The sequence below is a fragment of the Podarcis melisellensis genome (assembly GCF_964234715.1).
Source record: "Podarcis melisellensis genome assembly, chromosome: 11".
Taxonomy (NCBI): domain Eukaryota; kingdom Metazoa; phylum Chordata; class Lepidosauria; order Squamata; family Lacertidae; genus Podarcis; species Podarcis melisellensis.
In genome coordinates, this window is record NC_138543.1 from 34,546,616 (window position 1) to 34,570,546 (window position 23,931).

Below are 23,931 nucleotides of genomic sequence, written 5' to 3' on the forward strand. Positions count from 1 at the left end.
AAATAAAAACACTTGTACAAGTTCTGGGCAAGGATTATTATTGCACAGGGAAGATGCATGCTGAATTATATATATACAAGTTGGCTCAAAGAGATGCTCACCACAAGAACCTCACTGTTAGACTACAATTTAAACATTTTACTGTACTATACAGTGGTACCACGGGTTACAAACACCTCGGGTTACAAACATTTTGGGTTGCAGACTCCGCTAACCCAGAAGTAGTACCTCGGGTTAAGAACATTGCCCCAGGATGAGAACAGAAATCATGTGGTGGCAGCGGGAGGCTCCATTAGCTAAAGTGGTACCTCAGGTTAAGAACGGACCTCCAGAACTAAGAATTAAGTTCATAACCAGAGGTACCACTGTACTGTGGTGTGCATCTTTTTTGACCACCTTGTAGATAGCATGCTCAGAAGGAGCACAAGCACCAGGAAACACTATTATCCAAAGCTACTCAGCCAGCTTCGAAGGACACAACAGCTTAAATAATAACATCATCTATCAAAGGCATGGCACAGAAGTTTAACAAAGAGGCAATTGATTTGGTAACATTTTACAATCACTTTGCATAGGAATAGTCAAATGACCACACGAAGTAAAAAATAATGAAGGCTCAGTATAGGCAGAATCATGAGCAGAATCTGACACAATGCCTTATATGGGTTGAGCCAGCATTTATCAACCTATGAGGTGTTCTCCACCTGGAGGGGGTGAATTTAAGAGAATGATGTGGCACTTTTCCTACAGTCAATAGCAAAGACCTGGGTGGGTTGAATGGCCCTAGCAGGGGACTGAGCTTCATTCAATTTGTGCATGTGACTGTTCTACAGTACATCACCATCCTAACCTGATTTGGAAATAGCGGTTGCTTTGTTTCACCTATGCGTCCCTGCGCATAGTTTGGAGTAGGCATGGTCAGAGTTGTCCTCTTTTTTCTTCTAATGCTGGATTTGGATTGGTACTCCTTGTCTATAGATCCTTGTATGCAACATGCACACACAAGACAACATGCAAGAACCATCTTGTGTTGGTCAACGGTTTGGGTTTCACTGTGGCAGAAAGCAGAGTAAATTTGTAAAGGGGTGCCGAGTTCAAAAGTATTGAGAACCACCGGATTAAGCCAGGGCCCTCCTTGGTCTTTTGAATTGCTGTAGAGTGCCTCTCACTTCCCACGATCCTACCTCTACTCCAAGGATCTAAACAAGCCTTGCATTTAATTGCACATATTAGCAGTGTACTAGAATTCCACTGAGACAGATCAGAGAGATGCTTTCAGGAGGTATTCCAAGGAGTGATATGGCTCGATCCAGCAATTCCACATTTTAAAAAATGGCAGAAGTCCAACCATAGGTATGCTATATTGTTATGCAACATCTGTAAATGTCCTGTGCATAAAAAGTTTTTCAGAAGACAACTCAACCCATTCTTTCTGCTGGTCTGCAAGCATTTCTGCCAAACATTTTATTAAAACCGGGTCCACTTTTGAGTCGAATTTGTTAGCAAACCAGTGCCCATAGTTTATAAGCCACCTCAATTCTGCAGCTGCGTAGATGCACACACTACGGAGATGTGTACCAGTACAGGGAGGATAGAGATGGTCTTCAAGGTAATTCCATTTTACTAAACGAGTTTTGCTCTGAAGATCTGAGATATCCTGAGCTGTCCTTGAAATCCCCCCAGGTGCTCCAGGAACGCGAACAAGGGTTGCCCAGAAATGTTCATCGGGCGAATAAGTGTCCTTGGACCATTCAAAAAAATCTTGAGCAATGGAACTTTCTAGGACATGCTGTACAAAAGCTCGACATAACACAAAATAGGCACTGCCTACAAAAACTTCTATATTGTGGGGTGGCAGGTCCTTAGAGATATTGGTTTTCACAGGCATCTTCATGTCATAAGGCATTTTCTGAAGTTCGTAGTGATAGGTAAATCGTTCCTTTTTACTGCTACTCGGTTTGGTTGTCTCCAGCATGTTTCCTTCATTTAACTTCTTAAATTCAGACACCAGCTCGAAGTTTGATCTCAGAGGAAAATCTTGGCCACATAAATTGATTACATACTTCCATGGGATGGAGGACTTAAGCAAATCAGATAAGCAATTCAAATCTGCCTGGAGCCTTGAAATATGGGCATATTCCACCACCTCCAATTTGGACGCAATGAAAATATTGGGGAAACATTTGGCCAGATTATCCAAAGCATTCTTAAAAGTGCTAGAGGACTTTTTGTCATAATGGATACAGTAAACATTTTGACTGCTGTATATTGTATGGATGAGCCTCTCAACCATTATTGCATCTTTATGAACAACCAGAGAATAAGCTAATGGGAATTTTTCCTCTTCCAGAGAGACGGGCTTTAGGTGATATCCTCTAATTGCACGGTACAGCTGACAGTTACTAGTCATTGTTACAACATCTTCATCATCTAAATCGATAATGGATTGTCTCCTTATCTCTAAAGATTTCCCAATCTCCACAGGATCCTGATTGTATATGGAGGAACAGTTAATCTCATGCTGGGTGTCTTTTTGGGAAAATGTGTATTTGTTTTTCACAAATGATGAGGTGCTTAAAAAAGGTTCTACAAAATAAATATTTTTGTGAAGGAGCAGCTCAACTCTGAGAAGTTTCAGCAGCAAGAGCAGCCACGCTGTTAAAAACAAGATCAAGAGATGCCGTCTTGTTGGATAATTAGAGGAGCATTTATGTCTCTTCATCCTGTGAAAAGAAAGAAGATACAGGCAGGGAATTAAACACAATTCTATATTTTTCAAATATGAGACAAACACTGACAAGACTGCAGCTCTAATGGGATGCTTCTACAGTTCCTTACGATCATCTCAAACCATCACCAACTAAGTATGATTCATTAACTTTACACAAAACTTTGTTTCCTGAATCCCAAGTCCGACCAGTAAATGAAGTATCAGCTGTCATAATTACTGCTGGGGTTACTAAAAAGGTAAAAAGGTAAAGGACCCCTGGACAGTTAAGTCCAGTCAAAGGTAACTATGGGGTTGTGGCGCTCATCTCGCTTTCAGGCCAAGGGAGCCGGCGTTTGTCCACAGACAGCTTTCCAGGTTGTGTCGCCAGCATGGCTAAACCACTTCTGGCACAACAGAACACCGTGATGAAAGCCGGAGTGCACGGAAACACTGTTTACCTTCCCACCACAGTGGTACCTCTTTATCTACTTGCACTGGCATGCTTTCGAACTGCTAGGTTGGCAGGAGTTGGGAGAGAGAAATGGGAGCCCACTCCATTGTGGGGATTTGAACCACCAACTTTCCAATCAGCAAGCCCAAGAGGCTCAGTGGTTTAGACCACAGCGCCACCCACATCTGCTGGGGCTACTATGCTGAACTAGTGAAGTGCCCACTGATTTGACAGACTGAAGCAGAAACAAGGCTGTCCTAAGCATGAGGGACAGCCACACTCCATCCCCCACTGTGGCTCCTCCCTGCCTTGTCCTTCTCGGTGATGAAACAGCAAAGTTACACCTGACAGGGAGCCTCCTGAGACCCCTCTCAACAGTGTTGCTGGTGCTATTGCTGGACAAGCAAGAAAGAGAATGAGATTTGGTACTCTGGAGGCTGAATGTCACAGTTAAAATTTTCCCAGTTTGGGGGAACATCTACATAGGTAGCACAAAGGATTTTGCTGATGCATTGAATAAAACTTCAAAAGAAATGGGTAAAATAGGCCAGCTCTTCACAAAGGAGAATGGTGAATAATTAAAATCCATATTAACACAATACCCTTAGTAGGCCAACTAAAATGGCCACAATGCATTTCTCTTTCACAAGAGGCAACATGAAATCGGCACAGCACCTCACAGGAACATCTACCACCTCCCACACTGCATCTGAAGATGCTTTTAATGGCCAACACGCCTACCATTACTTTTTGTGGATATATCAGGGATGGCCCCCACAATCCCACTGACCATGATGGCTGGGGCTGATGGGAGTTGGAATCCAACAGTTCCTGGAGGGGCTACAGGTTTTCCATCCTGGTAGAAAAGCCAGTACCTTTCTCCTGCTACAACTCATCATTGAACATTGGCCACACTGACTGGGGCTGGTGGTAGTCTAAAACATCAGGGAGGGCACCACATTGGCTATTCCTGCTATATAAATTGATTAGTGAAGATTACAGTTGTTATTTGTTGTGTTTTCCCTCCACTGCAGTATTTTAAAACCCTGCTATTTTTAACATACTGTGCTTTTGTACAGTTTTGATCTGGGTTTACTTTTCTTCTCCATTTCCCTAATAATAAGACTTTTCCTTTTTATGTGCCAACGTGCATATTTTTAAAACAATTTTTGGTTGTTGTTGTTTTTAACAAATACAAGAACCATTAAACACTGATCCAGCAGCTGGTTTTTGTTTTATCCATTGTCTCTAGACATACCCTTACACGTTCAACATCAAACATATCACTTAATGTAACCCGTCCACTGAGAAAACTGAGCAGTTGGTATAAGAAGGTTTTGATTTTTGACATTATCATAGTTAAAGAAAGGTTTCCATGTTTCTTGGAAGCTGTCTCTATTCATTATGCCTTTAATTGCCCTCCTGTGTCAAGTGAGACACTCAGAAATTGCTGTATCCCATATATTATTTTTCTATAAGTTCAGGGGTATTTGTTGCTGAAGGACATCACAGCATTAACAGATAAATGTTTTGTAAAAACAGCCATGTGGGGCAACAGATGAATGCTATACCTGCGGGTATAGTGCGGTATATAAATTCAATAAATAAATAAAACAAAATTGCGCCAATATTTCAACTTCATGAAGTATTTATGGGGTGGGGGACAACACAACTCTGGGTGTTCCTAAAACTCAGTAATTTTGTTACTGTAAACAAGAAAACAAAGGCATGAAGTGATCCACACCCAAATATATTGCTTTTAGCAGCAACACTGCCGGGAAACATTTATTGTTAGATGAAACATACTGAGGATGCCAAAGCCTCTGCTTTTAAATGGAACTATGCATAAAGGCTGGAGCCTCAAGAATTCCTTTTCTTGTGAAAAGGAGTCCTCTCACATCAAGTGCCTGGGCATGGAGTCAGCAGCAAGGGAAACACCAGGCAGCTGGGTTAGCTCCTCACAGATTTGTTGAAAGAGACAGTTCAGAAACACACCGTCAGCAGAGGATACACATGCACAGAGATTGGCAACACGATGCCTTGTTCAGCAAATACTGTACAGTGGGTGCATTGTACAGTCTTTATTATGCAAAACCCATTACGAATTGAGAGCTTTGCCCTCAAACAGACTGATGAATACATAAACAGTGAACCAACATAATTTCTGAATAGCTCCAGAATAAGTGTTGGATATAGCCATATATTTGCTTGTAGCTAACATCATGTGGACTAGCAGGCCACCTCGTTTTCTAAACCCCAGAAGGCTGAGTTTTAACTACAAGGCAAAATATTTTAAACACAGCACCATCTTCAGAAACCCTGGTGTACTGAAAAACCATAATGATTTAGCTGCAATTTCTCAAAAGGTTTTATGTGATGCATGAGATCATGCTAACTCCAAACGCACAATCTCTAATCAGCGACAGAATGAGGGTCTACACTGTTCTTGATCCTAGGGCTACTTAGCACTTGGCCTTTCAAAATGAGAGTCACTAGTTTTCTGGTTTGCATCAGAACCTTCTGTGTTTAGTACAGGAGTGAGGAACCTCAGGTGTGCATGGTGGAGGCAAATATGGCCCTCTAGACCTCTCTGTCTGGCCTTTTGGACTCTCCCCCTCACTTGACCCCAAGTGTTTTTGCCTGAATAGAATGTATCACTTGTCTCTCCTTTGGTGTGATTATATATGTGGATAGAGATGGACGTTGATATGATTCAGGGCAGACAAAAGGAAGCACTTCTTCATAAATCACATAGTTAAACTATGGAATTTGCTACCCCAAGATGTACTGATGGCCACCAACTTGGATGGATCCATAGAAGGATAAAGCAAATTCATGGAAAATAAGACTACTAGCCACAATGACTATGTTCTACCTTGACTGTCAAGAGGCAGTCTGCCTCTGAATGCCATGTGCTGGGAATTAGAGGAAGGGAAGGGGCTGTTGCACTCAGGTCCTGCTTGTGGGTTTCCCATAGGCATCAAGTAAGCCATTGTGAGAATGGGATGCTGGAGCAGATGGAACCTTGGCCTAATTGAGGAAGACTCTTCTTATCTTTTCCTCAACTTGTGGAGGTCAATAGGAAAGAGGTGGACTAGCCCACCTTACATGTTGAATAAACTCAGAAGATGGATGTGTTCAATAGAGCTTATTCCCAGGTAAGGAAGGATAGGATTGAAGCCTAAGAATGCAATCCTACAGTCACACCTCATGTTACATCCGCTTCATGCTACGTTCTTTCAGGTTATCCCATCCCGCAGTGACCCGGAAGTACTGGAAAGGGTTGCTTCCAGGTTTCACTGCTCGCGCATGCGCAGAAGCACAAAATGACATCACGCACATGTGCAGAAGCAGTGAATCGCAACCCACACGTGCGCAGACGCGCCACTGCGGGTTGTGTTCTTTTCATGTTGCGAACGGACCTTTGGAACGGATCCCGTTCGCAACCAGAGGTACCACTGTATTCTCATTTACCTGTGAGTAAACCCCACCATAAGGGACGCGGGTGGTGCTGTGGGTAAAACCTCAGCGCCTAGCACTTGCCGATCGCATGGTCAGCGGTTCGAATGTCCACGGCGGGGTGCGCTCCCGTTGCTCGGTCCCAGCGCTTGCCAACCTAGCAGTTCGAAAGCACCCTCGGGTGCAAGTAGATAAATAGGGACCGCTTACTAGCAGGAAGGTAAACGGCATTTCCGTGTGTGGCTCTGGCTCGCCAGAGCAGCTTCGTCACGCTGGCCATGTGACCCGGAAGTGTCTGCGGACAGCGCTGGCTCCCGGCCTATAGAGTGAGATGAGCACACAACCCTAGAGTCTGTCAAGACTGGCCCGTACGGGCAGGGGTACCTTTACCTTTACCTAAACCCCACCATGCACAGTAGACCATATTCTAAGTAGAGTTTGAAACACACTGCATGATGTAAACAGGCATTTACACCTTAGATACTTTTCTGGGCAAGAGGTGCTAAGTGACATTAAAGTATTTTAATCAAATTATCACCTCAGCTGAGTCACAAATCTTTAAATAGCCCAACTGGTACCAGGCAAGATTTCTTGTAGTTGCACACCCCCACAAATGAAGCACAAAACATTTTGTGCAAATGTACAGGTTATCCGTGTATGTGTGTGTGTGTGTGTGAGAGAGAGAGAGAGAGAGAGAGCGAGCGAAGGCTTCATGCTTCTCTTGTTTATATAACGAGCAAGAATTAACTTTTCCTTATTTCAGGAAAAGGAGAGCATGAAATAACTACAATAATTAAAGCAAATCTACTGCAAATTTCATGTTGCTTGTGTCTATAGCAGTTTTATGGATTTCCGTCATGTTGCCAAAAAAAAAAAGTTTCATGTCTTTTCCCCCTGCCACATTTAGAATGCAATTTATATGGGAGAGGAGAAGAAGTGCTAAAGGATTATCAAATCCTTGCTAAAAATTATAAATTTGTCTTGCTAATTCCAGATCCATGGAGATACCTAATTACCTGGAGATGCTTCTGCATATATACAGTACATACACAAGGCCTTGTTTCAAAGTTAGGACTGGGCTTATCTCACTTTTTACATTCTGTTGCCTACAAATCACTTTTAGCCCTTATAAGGTCTCAACACTGACACTCGGGGGTTGACAATACTAACAGGAAAGCCTCGCAACTCTAGATCTAAGCATGTCATCTTCCCTTTTCATTATTACCATTATGGTTCTTTTGCTTACTTGGCCTACCCAATTTTATTCATTTCAAGGGCATGACTAATATGCTTATGCTGCAGTCATACAAGTTTACCAAGGGCTGAGGGCTGAGGAAGCCTATAGTTTGGCCTTTCCCTGTTAGGATTTATACAAAACAAAGGAAATTGAGTCACACACTCTTTCTTCCCTGCATGAACGGCTCACTGCACAGGCTGTAAGCATTCTGGAGTTCCCAATGCAGCACTGGACACAGGAAACTTCCATGTAAAGGCAATATACCAGCACTATAAGGGGTTCTGCTTATAGAGCTAACTTTCAGTTAACAAGAAGCCTCCACATAGCTACTTTCCTCTTCCAATTGCGTGTTTACTCACAACGGGCCAACAAAATTCAAACCTGTTAGCTCGCCTTCCTGTTGTTTCCAAACATCTCTGAGTCACCCACAAACAGGTTTATTCCTGCTGTCTTGAGTCTGGACATGCTGGTTTCATTTCAAGAAAAGCAACATGAAGCAGACAGAAGCAGTGCTAGAAACTCAGCTAGGTGCCAAATGGCTCCTTAAACCAGGGTTAACCTCACCAAAACATAATGTTTAGTTGCCGTTTTGGGGCCAGGCGGCTTGAAAGTCATATTTTTCAATACAGCTTTTTGGTTCCTGAAATACATTCTGATTGTGCAGATAAAATGTAACAGAGAGAATTCTATAGGATGTGTTGCTAGTGTGGGAAAACAGTCAAGATCCAAGGATCCCCAGGCATGCACCTCCAGATGGTGGAAACATCAGGTGCTATCCTGGCACCCGGGCACTTTTTGTTTGAATCCATGTGACGGGGTGAGCTTCTGTTGCTCTGTCCCAGTTTCTTCGAACCTAGCAGTTCAAAAGCATACCAGTTCAAGTAGATAAATAGGTACAGCTGCGGCAGGAAGGTAAACAGTGTTTCGTGCGTGCTGGGCACTCATCACAGTGACCCGTTGCACCAGAAGTGATATAGTCATTCTGGCCACATGACCTGGAAAGCTGTCTGATATTTGAATAACCCAACTTCAATTTCAAAGAAGATTCTAGAGAGTTTAGACCCATCGCATTTGTAGACCTACCTTTTGTATCTCTCTGTATCCTGTTCCCTTTGTGCTGGGTAGGAGGATACTTTGCAGTCACCATGTAAACTGATGGGTTACATCCAAATACAGTAGTTCTTTCCCATATTTGTATCAGCTCTGCTCTAGACCAATCTCTCTTTTCAAGTATGCAGCCATTCTATGCAAGTATGAAGGAAAAACACTTCTTTCTGTCAAGGTCAAAGAAAAAGGGGGTTAAGATGTCTTAAAATAGTTTCCTGCACTGACATAACAATCTGAATTTTGAATGCCACTGTGAACTCTACTTTGGGAAATAGCTTTTAGACTTCAAATACATAAATACATCATGTGGACAATGGCTCTGGCCTACATTTTACTGTATGGTGCAACAAAGACATTTCTGTGTTTTTACATGAAGTAGCACACGGATTGTGATGAGGCAAGGTGTGCTTCGACTTTCAAAAAGCTTTCAACAAGGAACTTCATCAAAGACTCCTGAGTAAGCTTAGCCATCATGGAATAAAAGAAGTCCTTCTGTGAATCGGTTATTGGTTAAGTAGCAGGAAGCAGAGAATGGGAACAAATGGACAGTTCTCCAAATGGAGAGATAGAGAGAGTGGAGTCCTTCAAGGATTGGCATTGCAACTTTAACCTGTTCATAAACGATCAAGAGTTAGCAGTGAGTAGCAAGGTCACCAGATTTGCTGATGATACTAAATTGTTCAAGGTCATTAGAACAAAAAAAGATGGTAAAAAGAGCTCCAAATTGAGTGAATGGGCAGTAAAATGGCAAATGGAATTCAATGTAAACAGGTGTAAAGTGATGCACGTTGGGGCAAAAAACCTTAAGGTCACATGTTCATGGGGTCTGAACTGGCGATGACTGACCAGGAACGAGACCCTGAGGTCAGACTGGATAGCCGATGAAGATGTTGACTCAGTGTGTGGTAGCTGTGAAAAAGGCAAAGTCACGCTAGGGATCATTAGGAAAGGAATTGAAAATAAAACTGCCAATATCATAATGGCATTATACAAATCTATGGTGTGGCCACATTTGGAGTTCTGTGTACAGTTCTGGTTAAAGGTAAAGGTACCCCTGACCATTAGGTCCAGTCGTGGCCGACTCTGGGGTTACGGCGCTCATCTGTCTTTATTGGCCGAGGGAGCCGGCGTACAGCTTCCGGGTCATGTGGCCAGCATGACTAAGCCACTTCTGGCAAACCAGAGCAGTGCACGGAAACGCTGTTTAGCTTCCCGCCAGAGTGGTACCTATTCATCTACTTGCACTTTGACATGCTTTTGAACTGCTAGGTTGGCAGGAGCAGGGACCGAGCAACGGGAGCTCACCCCATCGCATGGATTCGAACCGCCGACCTTCTGATCGGCAAGTCCTGGGCTCTGTGGTTTAACCCACAGCGTCACCCGCGTCGCTAAAAAGCAGTACTGTGGAATTGGAAAGAGTTTGGAAAAGGGCAAACAAAATAATAAGATGGAGCAACTCTCCTATGAGGAAAGGCTGCAGTGTTGGGGCTTCTCAGTTTGAGAATAGGTGAGGGGAAAGTGACATAACAGAAGTTTAGAAAATTATGAAGAAAGTGGGTAAAGTTTTTCTCCCTTTCATAACGCTAGAAATCATGGACATCCACGCTGGAAGATCCAGGATATATAAAGAAAGTACCAGTACTTCTTCATGCACTGCAGCTAAACTATGGAACTCACTACCACAATAGGTCAGCGATAACCAGCAACTTGGATGATTTAAAAAGGGATTGGACAAATTCATGGAAGTCAAAGCTATCTCTGAATACCAGTTGCTGGGAACTGCATGTGGGCAGAGTGCTGCTGCACTCATGTCCATCTTGCAGGCTTTCCATGGGCATATGGTCAGCCACTGTGGGAACACTATGGATTGTAAAATCTCCAACTAATTATCAGCCAAGAAGGCTGCAACCCTAAACACACTTCACAGGGATTAAATCCAACTGAACTCAGTGGGAGTCGCTCCTTCTGAGTAAACATGCTTGGGGTGGTGCTGCGATGCTTTAGGGCTTAGGCAATACCTCAGTGTTCTCTGTTTTCATTAGCTTTGTATAACAGTATAGAACACACTTCTGAAGTTTCCAGCAACTGTAACTTTTCATTCAATCCAGTTTTCTACTTTCTGAATTGCGCACATCTACTCATAAGTCTCACTGAGTATAATGGAGCTTACTCTTAGGAAAGTGTGTACACACAGCAGCCTTCCTTGAAAAATACTGCTTCCTCATCATTTGGTCAATGCCACATAACATTTATGCCTTTTAAAAACAAGCATCTATTTTTTTGGATACTTCAACTTCCCTGCGACTCGCACTGGAATTTCAACCTGGCAGCCTATCATTAGTATCTTTGTTTTGGTGTTTCAAGGAGCATGATGGATTATGTTGCATAAGACAGCTTTTAGAATTTTTTTCTTCACCCTTCCCTAGACAAATAAAAAAAAGTATCTGGCTTGTCTTAGACTAAAGTTTCCTTCTGTCACAGTTACCGGTACTTGCACAAACTGACACCATGCTAACATTAAATCTTAACTTTTAAATTTAACATTGCGTTATTATTATTTTTAAAATGTTTATTATTTGTTTAGTGCTTAAAACACACAAAAATAAAAATAAGAAGAGTAACAGAAATCATAAGTAATGGGGGTATAAGAAAAGCAGGAAGAAGCCATGTTGTGTGCCTATTTTATTTCAACAAACTTTATATGCCACTTGATTGCAATATAAAGCAGTTTTCAAGAAATATTTAAAAATACCAGCAAAAAATATTTAAAAACATTTTTAAAATATCATCCTGGTTGCAAAATTTCTTTATTTCCTTTAAATCAAGAACTATAATTTACGTCATTGCCTGAATTTGCTTTCCAGTTTTCCACCTCCTTGAGACAAAATATGAATCTATTTTCTTGTTTCCACTACTCAAATCTAATTAAACCTTCATGATCATAAATCAATTTGCAATATTCAATTAACTATAGGAAAAGATTACTGCCATGGCTACAACAGTCTCTTGGTTCATTTCCATTATTAATGATTAAGTTGTCCCTTGATTCCTTCAAATGATCAACTGGGCAATTTCATTCAGATAATCAACTAATTAACAGTTAAGAATTTTCTTCTGCAACATATCCCTTAATTCCTTCAGACAGCCAATCATATATAGGAACAGTGAACTCTATTCTCCAAATGCCTTTTTTTTTACGTTGCCAAAATAGCAACATCCGCACACTTAAGGGAGGTTATTGAGAAACCCTAACATTTGCAAAAATATTTTTTAAAATTGGAGAAGTAGCTCAAAATCAGCCTGGTGAGGACTAAGAATACTTAATGGCCACAGAATGTTGGCAGATTCTTTGTGATGTGGAAAACCAGAGGTGGGTGGTAATGGAATGAAGTATCCTGAAAGGCAGTGTGGCTCTCTGGCTGCAACCCAAAGCAAGAGGATTCATTGAATCATAGAACTGGAAAATTGGAAGGGATCCCAAGGGTCATCTAGTCCATCCCCCTACAATGCGGGAATCACAGCTAAAGAATCCCTGACAAACGGCCTTCCAACATCTGTTTAAAAACTTCTCCAATGAAGGAGGCAGTCCGTTCCCACTGTCCAACAGTTCATACCATCATAAAGTTCTTCCCAGTGTTTAGTTGGAACCTCCTTTCATTTGAATACATGATTTTGGGACCTACCCCCTAGATCATCAGAAAACAAGCTTGCTTGCTTCCCATGGGACAGCCCTTCAGATATTTGAAGATGCCACCCTGCAACATTTTATTGAAAGTCCTACGTGTTCACTCGGTTTACAAACAGAAGGAAAGAATATTTAGAATTGTCCCCCCAATTATAAATTAAACAAACTGACAAAGGACCTGATCCCCTGACAAATGGGCACAGAGAATGATCACAGGGCATACGGAAGTCTGAATTTTTCTCTCACCCTCACCCAAATGCACACTTGAATCTTGGCAGAGCGATTAAAAGGAACAGGAAGCCCGTGGGCATATTCCTATCCTTATCTAGCTCTCCATCCATGCTTAAAGCACTCTTGTACCACTTCATAGGCTTCCCCCCAAAGAATCCTGGCAACTGCAGTTGGTTAAGGATGCTGGGAACTGTAGCTCTGTGAGAGGCCTCCTAATAACTCCCAGCAGCCATAAGAAACTGCAGTTCCCATAATTCTTTGGGGGAAGCAAAGAATTGTTGAAAGTGGTGTTAACAGTGCTTTAAATACATGGTGTGGTCAGTCAATGGAAACGAGCAGGCAAACACGCTGAAGGTTCTGTTCCACCCTATGGATACTCTTTCACATGCAGGAGCTGCGCCCATAAGGTTTGCGCCAGCATTACCATAACGCACTGTGTGTGTACATTGGGGGTGGGTGGGGGTGCATAACACAGTCACACATGTACAGAGCAAATTGCCCATAAAACGCTCTCCTTAAGAGAGACAGACACACCTACAAATTTAATTCATATCTGTCAAAAAAGGAGGGAGTCGTTTCTGTGGAAGTGTCAGCAAGTGAAGGACGGTTTATTTACAATCTAAAGGTTCTCACAGTTGTAGCCAATGTTAGTCCTACTCAGAGCAGACCTATTGAAATTAATGGAAATGACTAACTTATGAGTCCATTAATCTCAATAGGTCTACTAGGAGTGGGAATTAGTTGCCTACATAATAAATAAAATTATTATTACTATTATTATTTTATACCCCACCCATCTGGCTGGTCAGCTCCCAACAGAATATTAAAAACACAATAAAACATCAAACATTAAAAACTTCCCTAAACAAGGCTACCTTCAGGTCAGATAGTTGTTTATTTCCTTGACATCTGATGGGGTTCCACAGGGTGGGTGCCAGTACCAAGAAGGCCCTCTGCCTGTTCTACAGCCCTTAATAAAGGTAAAGGTAAAGGGACCCCTGACCATTAGGTCCAGTTGTGGCCGACTCTGGGGTTGCGGCGCTCATCTCGCTTTATTGGCCGAAGGAGCTGGTGTACATCTTCTGGGTCATGTGGCCAGCATGAATAAGCCGCTTCTGGCGAACCAGAGCAGCGCACGGAAACACCGTTTACCTTCCTGCCGGAGTGGTACCTATTTATCTACTTGCACTTTGAGGTGCTTTCGAACTGCCCTTAATACCATACATTTAAAGCACATAGCTTCCCAAAGAACCTTAGCAACCATAGTTGACTTCCCACAGAGCTACAGTTCCACACAAAAAAATTGAATAAATTTATTACGGTCATAGACCAGAAAAAACATAAAAAACAACAATAGTTTACAAAGGGAATAATGGTGTCAATTAAAAATTGTAAAATTATACATAAAAGCAATACACATATGCACACACACCCACACACACCCACATATATACACATATATGCACTACAGTATATGTATAGACTTAAAAAATGGGGGGGCTTGTCCAGGGGTCAAGTCTTTTACTTTTTTACAGCTAATGCCCTCCGCTTGATCGCAGCCGCAGAAAATTTGGCCACTTTCAGTGTTACTTCTGGGTTTTTATCTCCTAGTAGGATTTTCAGCCGCTGAGATTCAGATCGACCTGGAAATTTCTGAACGATAGGGGAGATAAACAGTGACCTAATATCCCCGTAAAGGTCGCAGTGTAACAACACATGTGAAGCCGTTTCCACCTCTTTCAGACCACATGGGCAAACTCGTTCAGCATAGGGTGTGCCCTCGTATCTGCCCTTTAGTAAGGCAGATGGCAGTACATCAAATCTGGTAAGGGTAAACGCCCGCCTGTATTTTGCGATTTGTAGATCCAGCAAATATGGTGTTAGATTAAACCCTTTTCCATAATCTTGGATAGCTGGATATTTATCTATCTTGCTCATATGGTCCTGAAGCTCTACATCTCCTATTCGCTGGCTCACCATCCTTTTAGCCTTTTCAAAACCTGAGGCTATAAGTTCTTGTGGGGAAAGCCCCAGGCCCTTCAATTTTTCATAAAGCGACAATCTCCATTTAGACTGGAACGGGTCTAGTAGAGTCAATGGAGCCACTCCCACTGGGAAAAATATGAGTTTTAGCCAGAAGTGAATCTTCAGGATCCATATCCTGGCATTAATAGGGAGTTGACCTACCTCCAGCCTGATGGCTGTGTTGGAGACACAGGTAGGTAACCCTAGTAGGGAGCGGTAAAATTTAGTTTGTACAGATTCCAGGGACTTGAGTTTTTGACAATTAAATATCTGGGTGCCATACATCAATTGTGGAAGTATTTTTGCAACAAAGACCTGGGAGGCAGCAGGAACATATTGACCTCCTTTTCTGTAAAAGAATCTTATGATAGCTCTGGAAGATCTTTGCGCATTTACAATGGAATTCTTAATCTGATGGCACCAAGATCCCTTCTCATCAAAAATTATTCCAAGATATCTAAAAGATGTTACTTGCTCAATAGGTTGGTTATTAATTTTCCATTTATGTCGGAGTTTTCTCTTGGAGAACACCATAATTTTTGATTTAGTGTAATTTATTATTAGGTGTTCAGCTTCGCAATACTCTGTAAGAGCTCGTAAAAGTTTTCTTAGACCCACACAAGAGAAGGAAATAAGTGCCGCATCATCTGCGTACAAAAGGACTGGGATTGGTATATTATTTAGGTTTGGGGGATGAGTGCTTGCTTCCTCCATCTTTCCGACTAAGGAGTTTATATAGAAGTTAAATAGAATAGGGGCAAGAACACAGCCTTGCTTGACACCATGGAAACTTTGGATTTCCTTTGATAAGTTCCCATAACGGTCGCATCTAACACGGATCCGAGTATTTTCATGTAGTCTACGGATAAGAAGCAAAAGACGTCTATCGATGTTTGTGGCATTTAATTTTTCCCAAAGTCTGTGCCGGGGTATCAAATCGAAAGCTGATTTGAAATCTATAAAGGCTACATAGAGGGAGCCTCCTTTCTTTGAGGTGTATTTCTCCACTAGATGTTGCAATACCAGTCCTTGGTCTAGAGTTGATCTATGTGCCCTGAAACCAGCCTGGGCTTCCTTTAGGATGTGCTCCTGTTCCAGCCAGTCCGCAAACTTTTCACGTAAGTGAGTTGCATAAAGTTTGCTAATGATGCTTAAGAGACTGATTGGTCTGTAATTGGCTGGATCAAGTTTACAGCCTTTCTTGAATATGGGGACGATGATTGCCAATCCCCAGTCCTCTGATATTATTGCTGTTTGATCTATGCTGGTGAATAGGGTGGCAAGGACTGGGGCCCACCAGTCAATATTGGCTTTGAGAAGCTCAGGAGAGATATTATCTGCTCCCGGGGCTTTTCTGTGTTTGAGTGCCTGAATAAGCCTCCTGATCTCCGCAACCGACACCGGAGGCCACTCATCACCTGCCGCACACTGTATTAGTGGCTGTGTCAAAGGCAGAGCTGAATATGAAGATTGGAAAAATGCCTCCCAAGTCCCTGCAGGTATAGTATACTCCACTTCTGAGGAGGTAGATCGCACTCCATTTGCTACCAGTCTCCAGAAGGTGACAGTTCCACACACCTTTAGCAAACTGCAGGATTCTTTGGGGGAAGTCACTGTGCTCTAAATGTCTGGAGTGGATGTAGATCTGTACTCTCTTGTACCTGCAAAAACCCTACCACTGGCTGATTTCCCCCCATCAGTCAGGTTTGTCTCTAGTTTTGGAATCCCAGCTTGAGAACAGTAGATTAAAAATTGCTTGGCAAGCATTCGCAACATACAATCAGCAGATGGGGAAAGGATTAAGCACCCACCTCTTGCTTGCTCCACTTTTGGAATCCTGTTTCCCTTGCAATGTGTGGTTCCATCCTCACTCTCAAAAGCCCTCCTGTTCAATGTGAGGCATAATACCAGGGGCGAAACCAGGCTTTATTTCACCCGGGTCGAAGACCCAGTTTGGCACACACACCACACACATTTGCGTAAAGCTAAAGGTAAAGGGACCCCTGACCATTTGGTCCAGTCGTGACCGACTCTGGGGTTGTGGCGCTGATCTCACTTTATTGGCCAAGGGAGCCAGTGTACAGCTTCCGGGTCATGTGGCCAGCATGACTAAGCTGCTTCTGGCGAACCAGAGCAGTGCACGGAAACGCCGTTTACCTTCCCACCGGAGTGGTATCTATTTATCTACTTGCACTTTGACGTGCTTTTGAACTGCTAGGTTGGCAGGAGCAGGGACCGAGCAATGGAAGCTCACCCCGTCGCGGGGATTCGAACCGCCAACCTTCTGATCGGCAAGTCCTAGGCTCTGTGGTTTAACCCACAGCGCCACCCGCGTCCCTTACACATTTGCGTACAAACACACAAAAATTGGGACCCTCAATGGCACCCCTTTGGAAACTTCACCCAGGGCAAAAAACACGGACAACCCTCCCACCCCTGTTGCTACAGCTCTGCGTAATACCATGTTACCCCCCCTCCTCCTTTCACACACCACTATTTCAGAGAAATCTTCTGTTTTTGTTTTTTTTTATAAAGTTTTTTATTGGTTTTTCATTTTAAAACAAGCAAAACAAACAAACACATACAAACATGTATATTTTCATATCCTCCTTTTCATAAACCTTCTTTCATGGACTTCCCCATACCTCCCCCTCTCTGCATCCTTATTTTACAGTTTTTCAGCAACCCCTTGGTCCCATTATATTAATAACTTATTTTCTTAAGTTTCATCATAATTTTATCAGACAGTTTCAGCTGCAATTCTGCATCTTCCTTCCCCTTGAAAGATTTCAGAGAAATCTTCTGGTTCTCAAAAAGTGGTAACTACATTAATGCCATCCCGACGGTGCTATTCTATGCATGTCTACCCAGAAGTATGTTCCACTGAGGTCACAGGGACTTATTCCTAGGGAAGTATGTACCTCGGTTTAAGAGCAGTCCAGTTTAAGAACGATTCAGTTTACAAACCCTGCAAAACCGGAAATAGTGTCCCAGTTTGAGAACTTTACCTGGGTCTAAGAACAGAATCTGAACAGTGGAAGGGCACCAGTGGTGGGAGGGCTCGTTAGGGAAAACGCGCCTCGGTTTAAGAACAGTTTTGGTTTAAGAACGAACTTCCGGAACGGATTAAGTTCGTAAACCGAGGTACCACTGTACAGGACTGTAACCCTAGATTGCTAAGCATACAGATTTCAAATACAGTGGTACCTCGGGTTACATATGCTTCAGGTTACATACGCTTCAGGTTACAGACTCTGCTAACCCAGAAATAGTGCTTCAGGTTAAGAACTTTGCTTCAGGATGAGAACAGAAATTGTGCTCCAATGGCACGGCAGCAGCAGGAGGCCCCATTAGCTAAAGTGGTGCTTCAGGTTCAAAACAGTTTCAGGTTAAGTACGGACCTCCGGAACGAATTACCGTAAGTACTTAACCCGAGGTACCACTGTAGTGCAAAGCCAAAGAATACAGTTAAGATCTGCAAATGACGAATATGACTTTCCTGCAAATTTAGGTTCTTTGCTTACAAAGTATGTGTGCAACTTTATTCAGCTCAATCCTTCCTTTGGAAAAAAAAAAGATTTGGCAATGGAAACTGAGTGTGTCAGTGCTGCAGGTCAGAACACAGGGATGTTAGCAGACAACAGCAAAAATGTAATTAGCACCTAGTTATGGGCTGTGGGTTAAAGCCTCAGCGCCTAGGACTTGCTGATCGAAAGGTCGGCGGTTGGAATCCCTGCTGCGGGGTGCGCTCCCGCTGCTCGGTCCCAGCGCCTGCCAACCTAGCAGTTCGAAAGCACCTCCGGGTGCAAGTAGATAAATAGGGACCGCTTACCAGTGGGAAGGTAAACGGCGTTTCCGTGTGCAGCTCTGGCTCGCCAGAGCAGCGATGTCACACTGGCCATGTGACCCGGAAGTGTCTCCGGACAGCGCTGGCCCCTGGCCTCTTAAGTGAGATGGGCGCACAACCCCAGAGTCTGTCAAGACTGGCCCGTACGGGCAGGGGTACCTTTACCTTTACCTTTATGGGCTATAATAGCAGTTCTTTTTTAAGATGAGGTTTACAGTAATTAAGATTTACTTAAAGTTCAAATTATCACACAAGAAGTATCCAGCTACATCTTACCACTTATGAACTGAAATCTATTTCTACTTTTGTTCATAGCTAGGAATTGAGCAGAAGAAGAAAAACAACCTAATCTGCTCTTGTGTTTGATGTGCAAAATCATCAGGCAAAGCTTTTTAACAACATGGAGAAACTTTATCACCTGCTAATGTGTGCACATTAAGCTGCTATTAAAAGCACAGCTATAGGGGCATTAAGAAGCAATCCACAGCTCAGTGGTAGGACATGCTTTGAATGCACAAGGATCCATGTTAAATCCCTGGCAATTCCTGTTAAAAAGATGTCAGGCTTCTGAGCTGAGATAGACCCTGGAGATTCAGTTACAAACAGATATTGCTGGACTAGCGACAGACCAGTGGAGCAGCTTCATGTACACAGTGGAGTCACTTGAAAATGAAAGAATGGGAGCAAAGCAAAGGTTTATAATTCAGTTACTCAGCTGAAGTCACTGAAATACTAGTGATATACAGTGAACGAGTGTTGTTTTTTAAATTCCATGGTTCATCTTCTAGTGACAAAGTAAAGCTGGTAGTGTATATGAATTTGTATCTGTGTGAAAATTATTCTAACAAAGATTGCATGCACCCTTTCCAAGTGACAATTAAAATTCTGAAGTTTCAAAAGCCAGGAAGTGATTAATTGAATCAATTATGGTTAACAGCAGTAATTAATTAGACTTAGGTGACAGTCCTGGATGTTCAGTTCATGGTGCGTTAAAAAACACAACACCACCTGTGCCCTTTTATTATAGGGACCATTCATCAGAAAAGTTAACTTTAAGTTCCAGATAGGAAAAATATTTCAATGCCCAATCATTAATGTTGCAAAGTACTCTTGATATCCAAAAGCACATTGCAGTTGTTGACTTGTCTATGCTCTCAACATAGCAAAATTGTAGGTGGGAATCTGAAGCTGTCTAGGTAAAGACTACCTAATGAGTCCATGGTTCCCAAGTCTAAAATTCAATCCATTTAACCACACCAAGTTAAAAATGCCACTTGGGTAATAACTTGCAAGCACTGGAGAAGGACATAAACCAGTGTCGTTTTACAGGAAATTGCAAAGCCTAGTCTGTGTGATCCATTGTTGGTGGTGTAGTACTGGAAAGTGTGAAGCAGGGCAGGGCACCCATTTTTTTGTTGCCAATCCACCCACTCCGCCTACCTACTGCTGCCCTCTGCAGAATGCCGCATATACTGTTCCAAAGGGTTCCCCAACCCTTGTGGGCAGCTTTTGGGAGAAAAGAGGGGACTGCACTGGGTAGTGTGAGAGGAGGAGTGCTGTCCATTACAGCAAAGTCTCACTGTGCACAAACCTAAATAACGAACTCTTGCAATGTAGAGACAATGTAATGTTTGTTTCATGTTTGTTGTTGCAATGTAAGTTTGTTCTTGGTATAAGCTTTCGTGTGCATACCAAGAACCAACATACTTGGTCCCTAAGGTGCTACTGGACATTTTTAATTTATTTTTATATATATTTCGACTGCGTCAGACCAACACAGTTACCTACCTGAATCTAACTCTTGCAATGGTAATCTTCTAAGTTAGTGCTTTTAGGCAAGGGACAATATTTACTGCAATTCTGTGTAGCACCCTACTTGACGGCATGCTGCCGTTTCTTTTGCTGTTGTATTTGAGCATTACAGAACCTCAATGTCAGAAGGACCTCTCTAGCATAACTCTAACTGTGTTTACTCAGAAGTAAGCCCTGCTGTGCTCAGTGGGGGGTTTCTCCCACTTAAATATCCATAGGATTGCAGCTAAGTAACTAGCCCATACACCTATCCTACACCAAGGCACACTTTTGTTCTTTCCAACATGTCTTATAAATATCACATTAAAAGCCTCCAAAACCGTAATCTCATCATTTATCTAAGCAGTTTTTTCTGGCTTTTTCCTAATTCATTCTCACAATTAGGAGGTTTCTAATTCAACTCCATTGTGCAACTTGTCTACAACATCTTCCACTCGTTCAGAAAAAGCTTTTAAAAAGATGACACAGCAGCTGCCTTTTCTCAACAGCTAGGCATACCTTTTTTCTTTTCTTTATTTAGTTCCCCTGAACGTTACTTTACTCACAATACACTACGCAGAAAGCCCAGGGGTCAAGCTCTTTCAACAAGAAACGTCATTACCCTGTGCCTTTGATTATCCTACGACAAGGAGGACTTTGCCTTCAGAACTCCAGAACTCCTCTACTAAATACAACAACAAACTACTGCCGTGGGGCAGACAACTGCTACTTGGATCAAGAGGTCAAAAATCATGAAATTTATAAAACTGGAAAATGCAGATATGTACTTAGAAACGTGACCCATTCAGTGAAAATAGGTTTTCTTCCTAGCCAGTGTGCACATGATTATAGGATTACAGACTTAGACACAATAGTCTTTTCATATGTAATTAATGCACCAATGGATGGGAAGGGGTAGAAATGACAGCAGGGTCCACTCGCTTCCCATTTGTGTTTTCACTGAACTCCAGAACAGGCTCCTTGTACATAAAGCAGCATGTGTGGAAGTCCTGTTCACACATTCAGTTAACAGGTGTAGACAGCGGCCAGAACCTGCCCTTCTACATGTGCTCTTTAAACATGTGGATCATAACATATGAAATGGGCCATCATCTTCTATGAGCCATAAACAAAAATCCTCACTATTTTTTCAGACTGTGAAGTTGAACTGATGAATTCGTCAACTTAAAAACTAAACAAAAAAGATGTCCCCAAATTAATCAGGCAACAGATTAAGTTTAAGTGAAATATATTTGAAACACAATCCCTTTTGTGATGTTTTGTGACCTTTTTGAGTCACTTCCAAGTTTGATGCAATGCATGTATGTGCGGTCGCACACATATTGAAGATGCATAAATGGTGGGGGGGAGCTTCCCCTGTATATATGTGCTGGAAGGTTATTTAATTTGGTGACACCTCTATTTATGACATTTTAAATAGCAGTAACAATATTTAGCCTCTTCAGAAGACTTCACGTACATTATCTCAGTAATCCATTCATCAATCCTGCAATACGATCACCATAATTTGGGGAGGGGGCTAAGGCTGAGAAACAATCTAGTGAGCTCATGGGCTGAGATTATAGACTTGAACCAGGGAGATCTTGACCCCATCCCAGCACCTTATGGTGGTAGCACAAAACTTCTAGTTTGTGACCCGATCTAGTGCAGAACTTTCACACAGGGTTTGGGGGGGGGGCAGATAAACAAAAATCGGGAATTCATTGTTACTGGAGTGCTCTCGTCCACTGTGCTATGCAGTATTAGCCCTTTGGGTTTTGTTCTCTTTATGGAGCACCTTTTGCAGGATTTGAGTGGTTACCTTTTCCATTGAGAAAACTGTTCACAGTCTCCAAAGACACACATTAACAATATTTAGCTATAAGCAGCTGTAAGCCAATTCTCTAGGTTTCCCCCCTAGGTGAAATTTTAGACTGTTAACTCCTTGGGGCAGCGACCTGTCTTCTTATTGTCTGTTACTGCATGCACAATAAATGCAAAGTTGCCATCTTAGTAGCACATGGTTTGCAATTTGTCAACACAATCCTTACACAGGTGGGCAGAGGATTCATGTGACCGCGCTCAGGTGCTGGAAAGCTTGAAGCATTGCACACTTGAGTTCAGTACACCCCCACCCCCACCCTAAGTACCAAGGGAACTCCCTTGAGTGACCCCTTAAAATTTAAGAGATTGACTCTTTATAAAGATTGAGGACTTGCACTTTTAGCAACCGCAGGAGAAACCAATAAAGAATCAGCAAGAACTGGAGTTCTTTTCTAAGCACAAATATACAGTAGGAGCTGCACCTGTTGATTGTCTGCCCATCACTTGGTCAATAAAAGCAAAGGCCTCTGGCCTTTGAAAGGCAGCAAGTTTCCCTTCATCCCACAGAGGACGACTCTACTCCAAGCAACCTCTCGGGTCTGGCCCTCCCAGGACGCCAAAGTTTCAGTTCGATGCTAGCCGGATGCTTGCACAATGCAAGATGGGAGTGACGCGAAACTTGTGCAAGCTTCTGGAAGGGAAAGCAGCATCTCCTGCGGTCACGTGAAGCGCCCCAGCCTTACCTTTCTGCTCGCTCCTCTGCAAGAACTGAGGCTCGCGTGCCCAACTGAGAGGGGAAGGAATGTAAGCAACCATCCGAGCGAGATCTCAGGGAGGGGCGAGCCGGCCGGCCCTCGCTTTCTTTGCCGGAGCTCCGCCTCAACTCCACGCGGGGTTGTTGTTAGCCAGCGGGGGAAGCGAACGGCAGGCGCGAGCGATCAACTGCACAGGCACTTGGCAGAAATTACTCGGAAGTCGCCCTCCTCCTGTACGTGCCTGCTTGTCCCGAGGACCTGGGGCTTCCCGGGCGTCGTCCCTGCACAAGTTGGCGGCGCCGAGCTCTGCTGTGGGAGGAATGAAGGGGCTGAGAGGTTGCGCCTTCTCCTGAGCCCCAAAGCCGACCGCGAGGACCTCGCGCGCGCGCTTCCTCGCCCGCCCTTTGCCGCTTCCTTCTTGAGGCAAACAGTTCCAGTTCCTCCCTCTGCCCTTCCCTCAGTGTCGCCGCCCCGCACTCCGAGCGGCTTCCTCAGGGCACTCGCCTCCCGCTGCCTCACAGCAAGGCAAGAAAGGCGGGCAAACAACGACGACATCTAAAAGTTTCTTTCCTTCCTGAGCAGCGAACGCGCCACTTACGAGAGCGCACCGGCCCTGTCTGTCCCGGCGGTGCCAGCGGCTGCTGTGAAGTCAGGCAGATGTTTGCCTCTGGCTTATAGTGGCCGCGCGCCCAGAGCCGTCGCCGCCGCCGCGCAGTTTTCCTTCTCCTCGCTGCCCGCCCCCACCCACCCGGGCGCGAGCGAGCGTGTCTGTGGGAGACGGAGTGCGCGGGAACTGTTGCTCCCGCGAA

The 23,931-nt window shown here is 43.4% G+C and overlaps 1 protein-coding gene across 2 annotated transcripts; it reads right to left on the reverse strand.

The window, feature by feature from the left end:
- Positions 1–504: 504 nt before the first annotated feature.
- GCNT4 (glucosaminyl (N-acetyl) transferase 4) lies at positions 505–23,811 on the reverse strand. Of its 2 annotated transcripts, none has more exons than XM_081929428.1 (3): positions 23,111–23,811; positions 8,941–9,131; positions 505–2,723 (listed from the first exon to the last, which is right to left on the reverse strand). In XM_081929428.1, exon 3 carries the CDS (start codon positions 2,720–2,722, stop codon positions 1,367–1,369), a length of 1,356 nt encoding a protein of 451 aa, XP_081785554.1. In that variant the 5' UTR covers position 2,723; positions 8,941–9,131; positions 23,111–23,811; the 3' UTR covers positions 505–1,366. The 2 variants fall into 2 exon arrangements, with proteins under 2 accessions (XP_081785554.1, XP_081785555.1); XM_081929429.1 differs by lacking the exon at positions 23,111–23,811 and adding an exon at positions 22,850–23,021.
- Between the last annotated feature and the right edge of the window lie 120 nt (positions 23,812–23,931).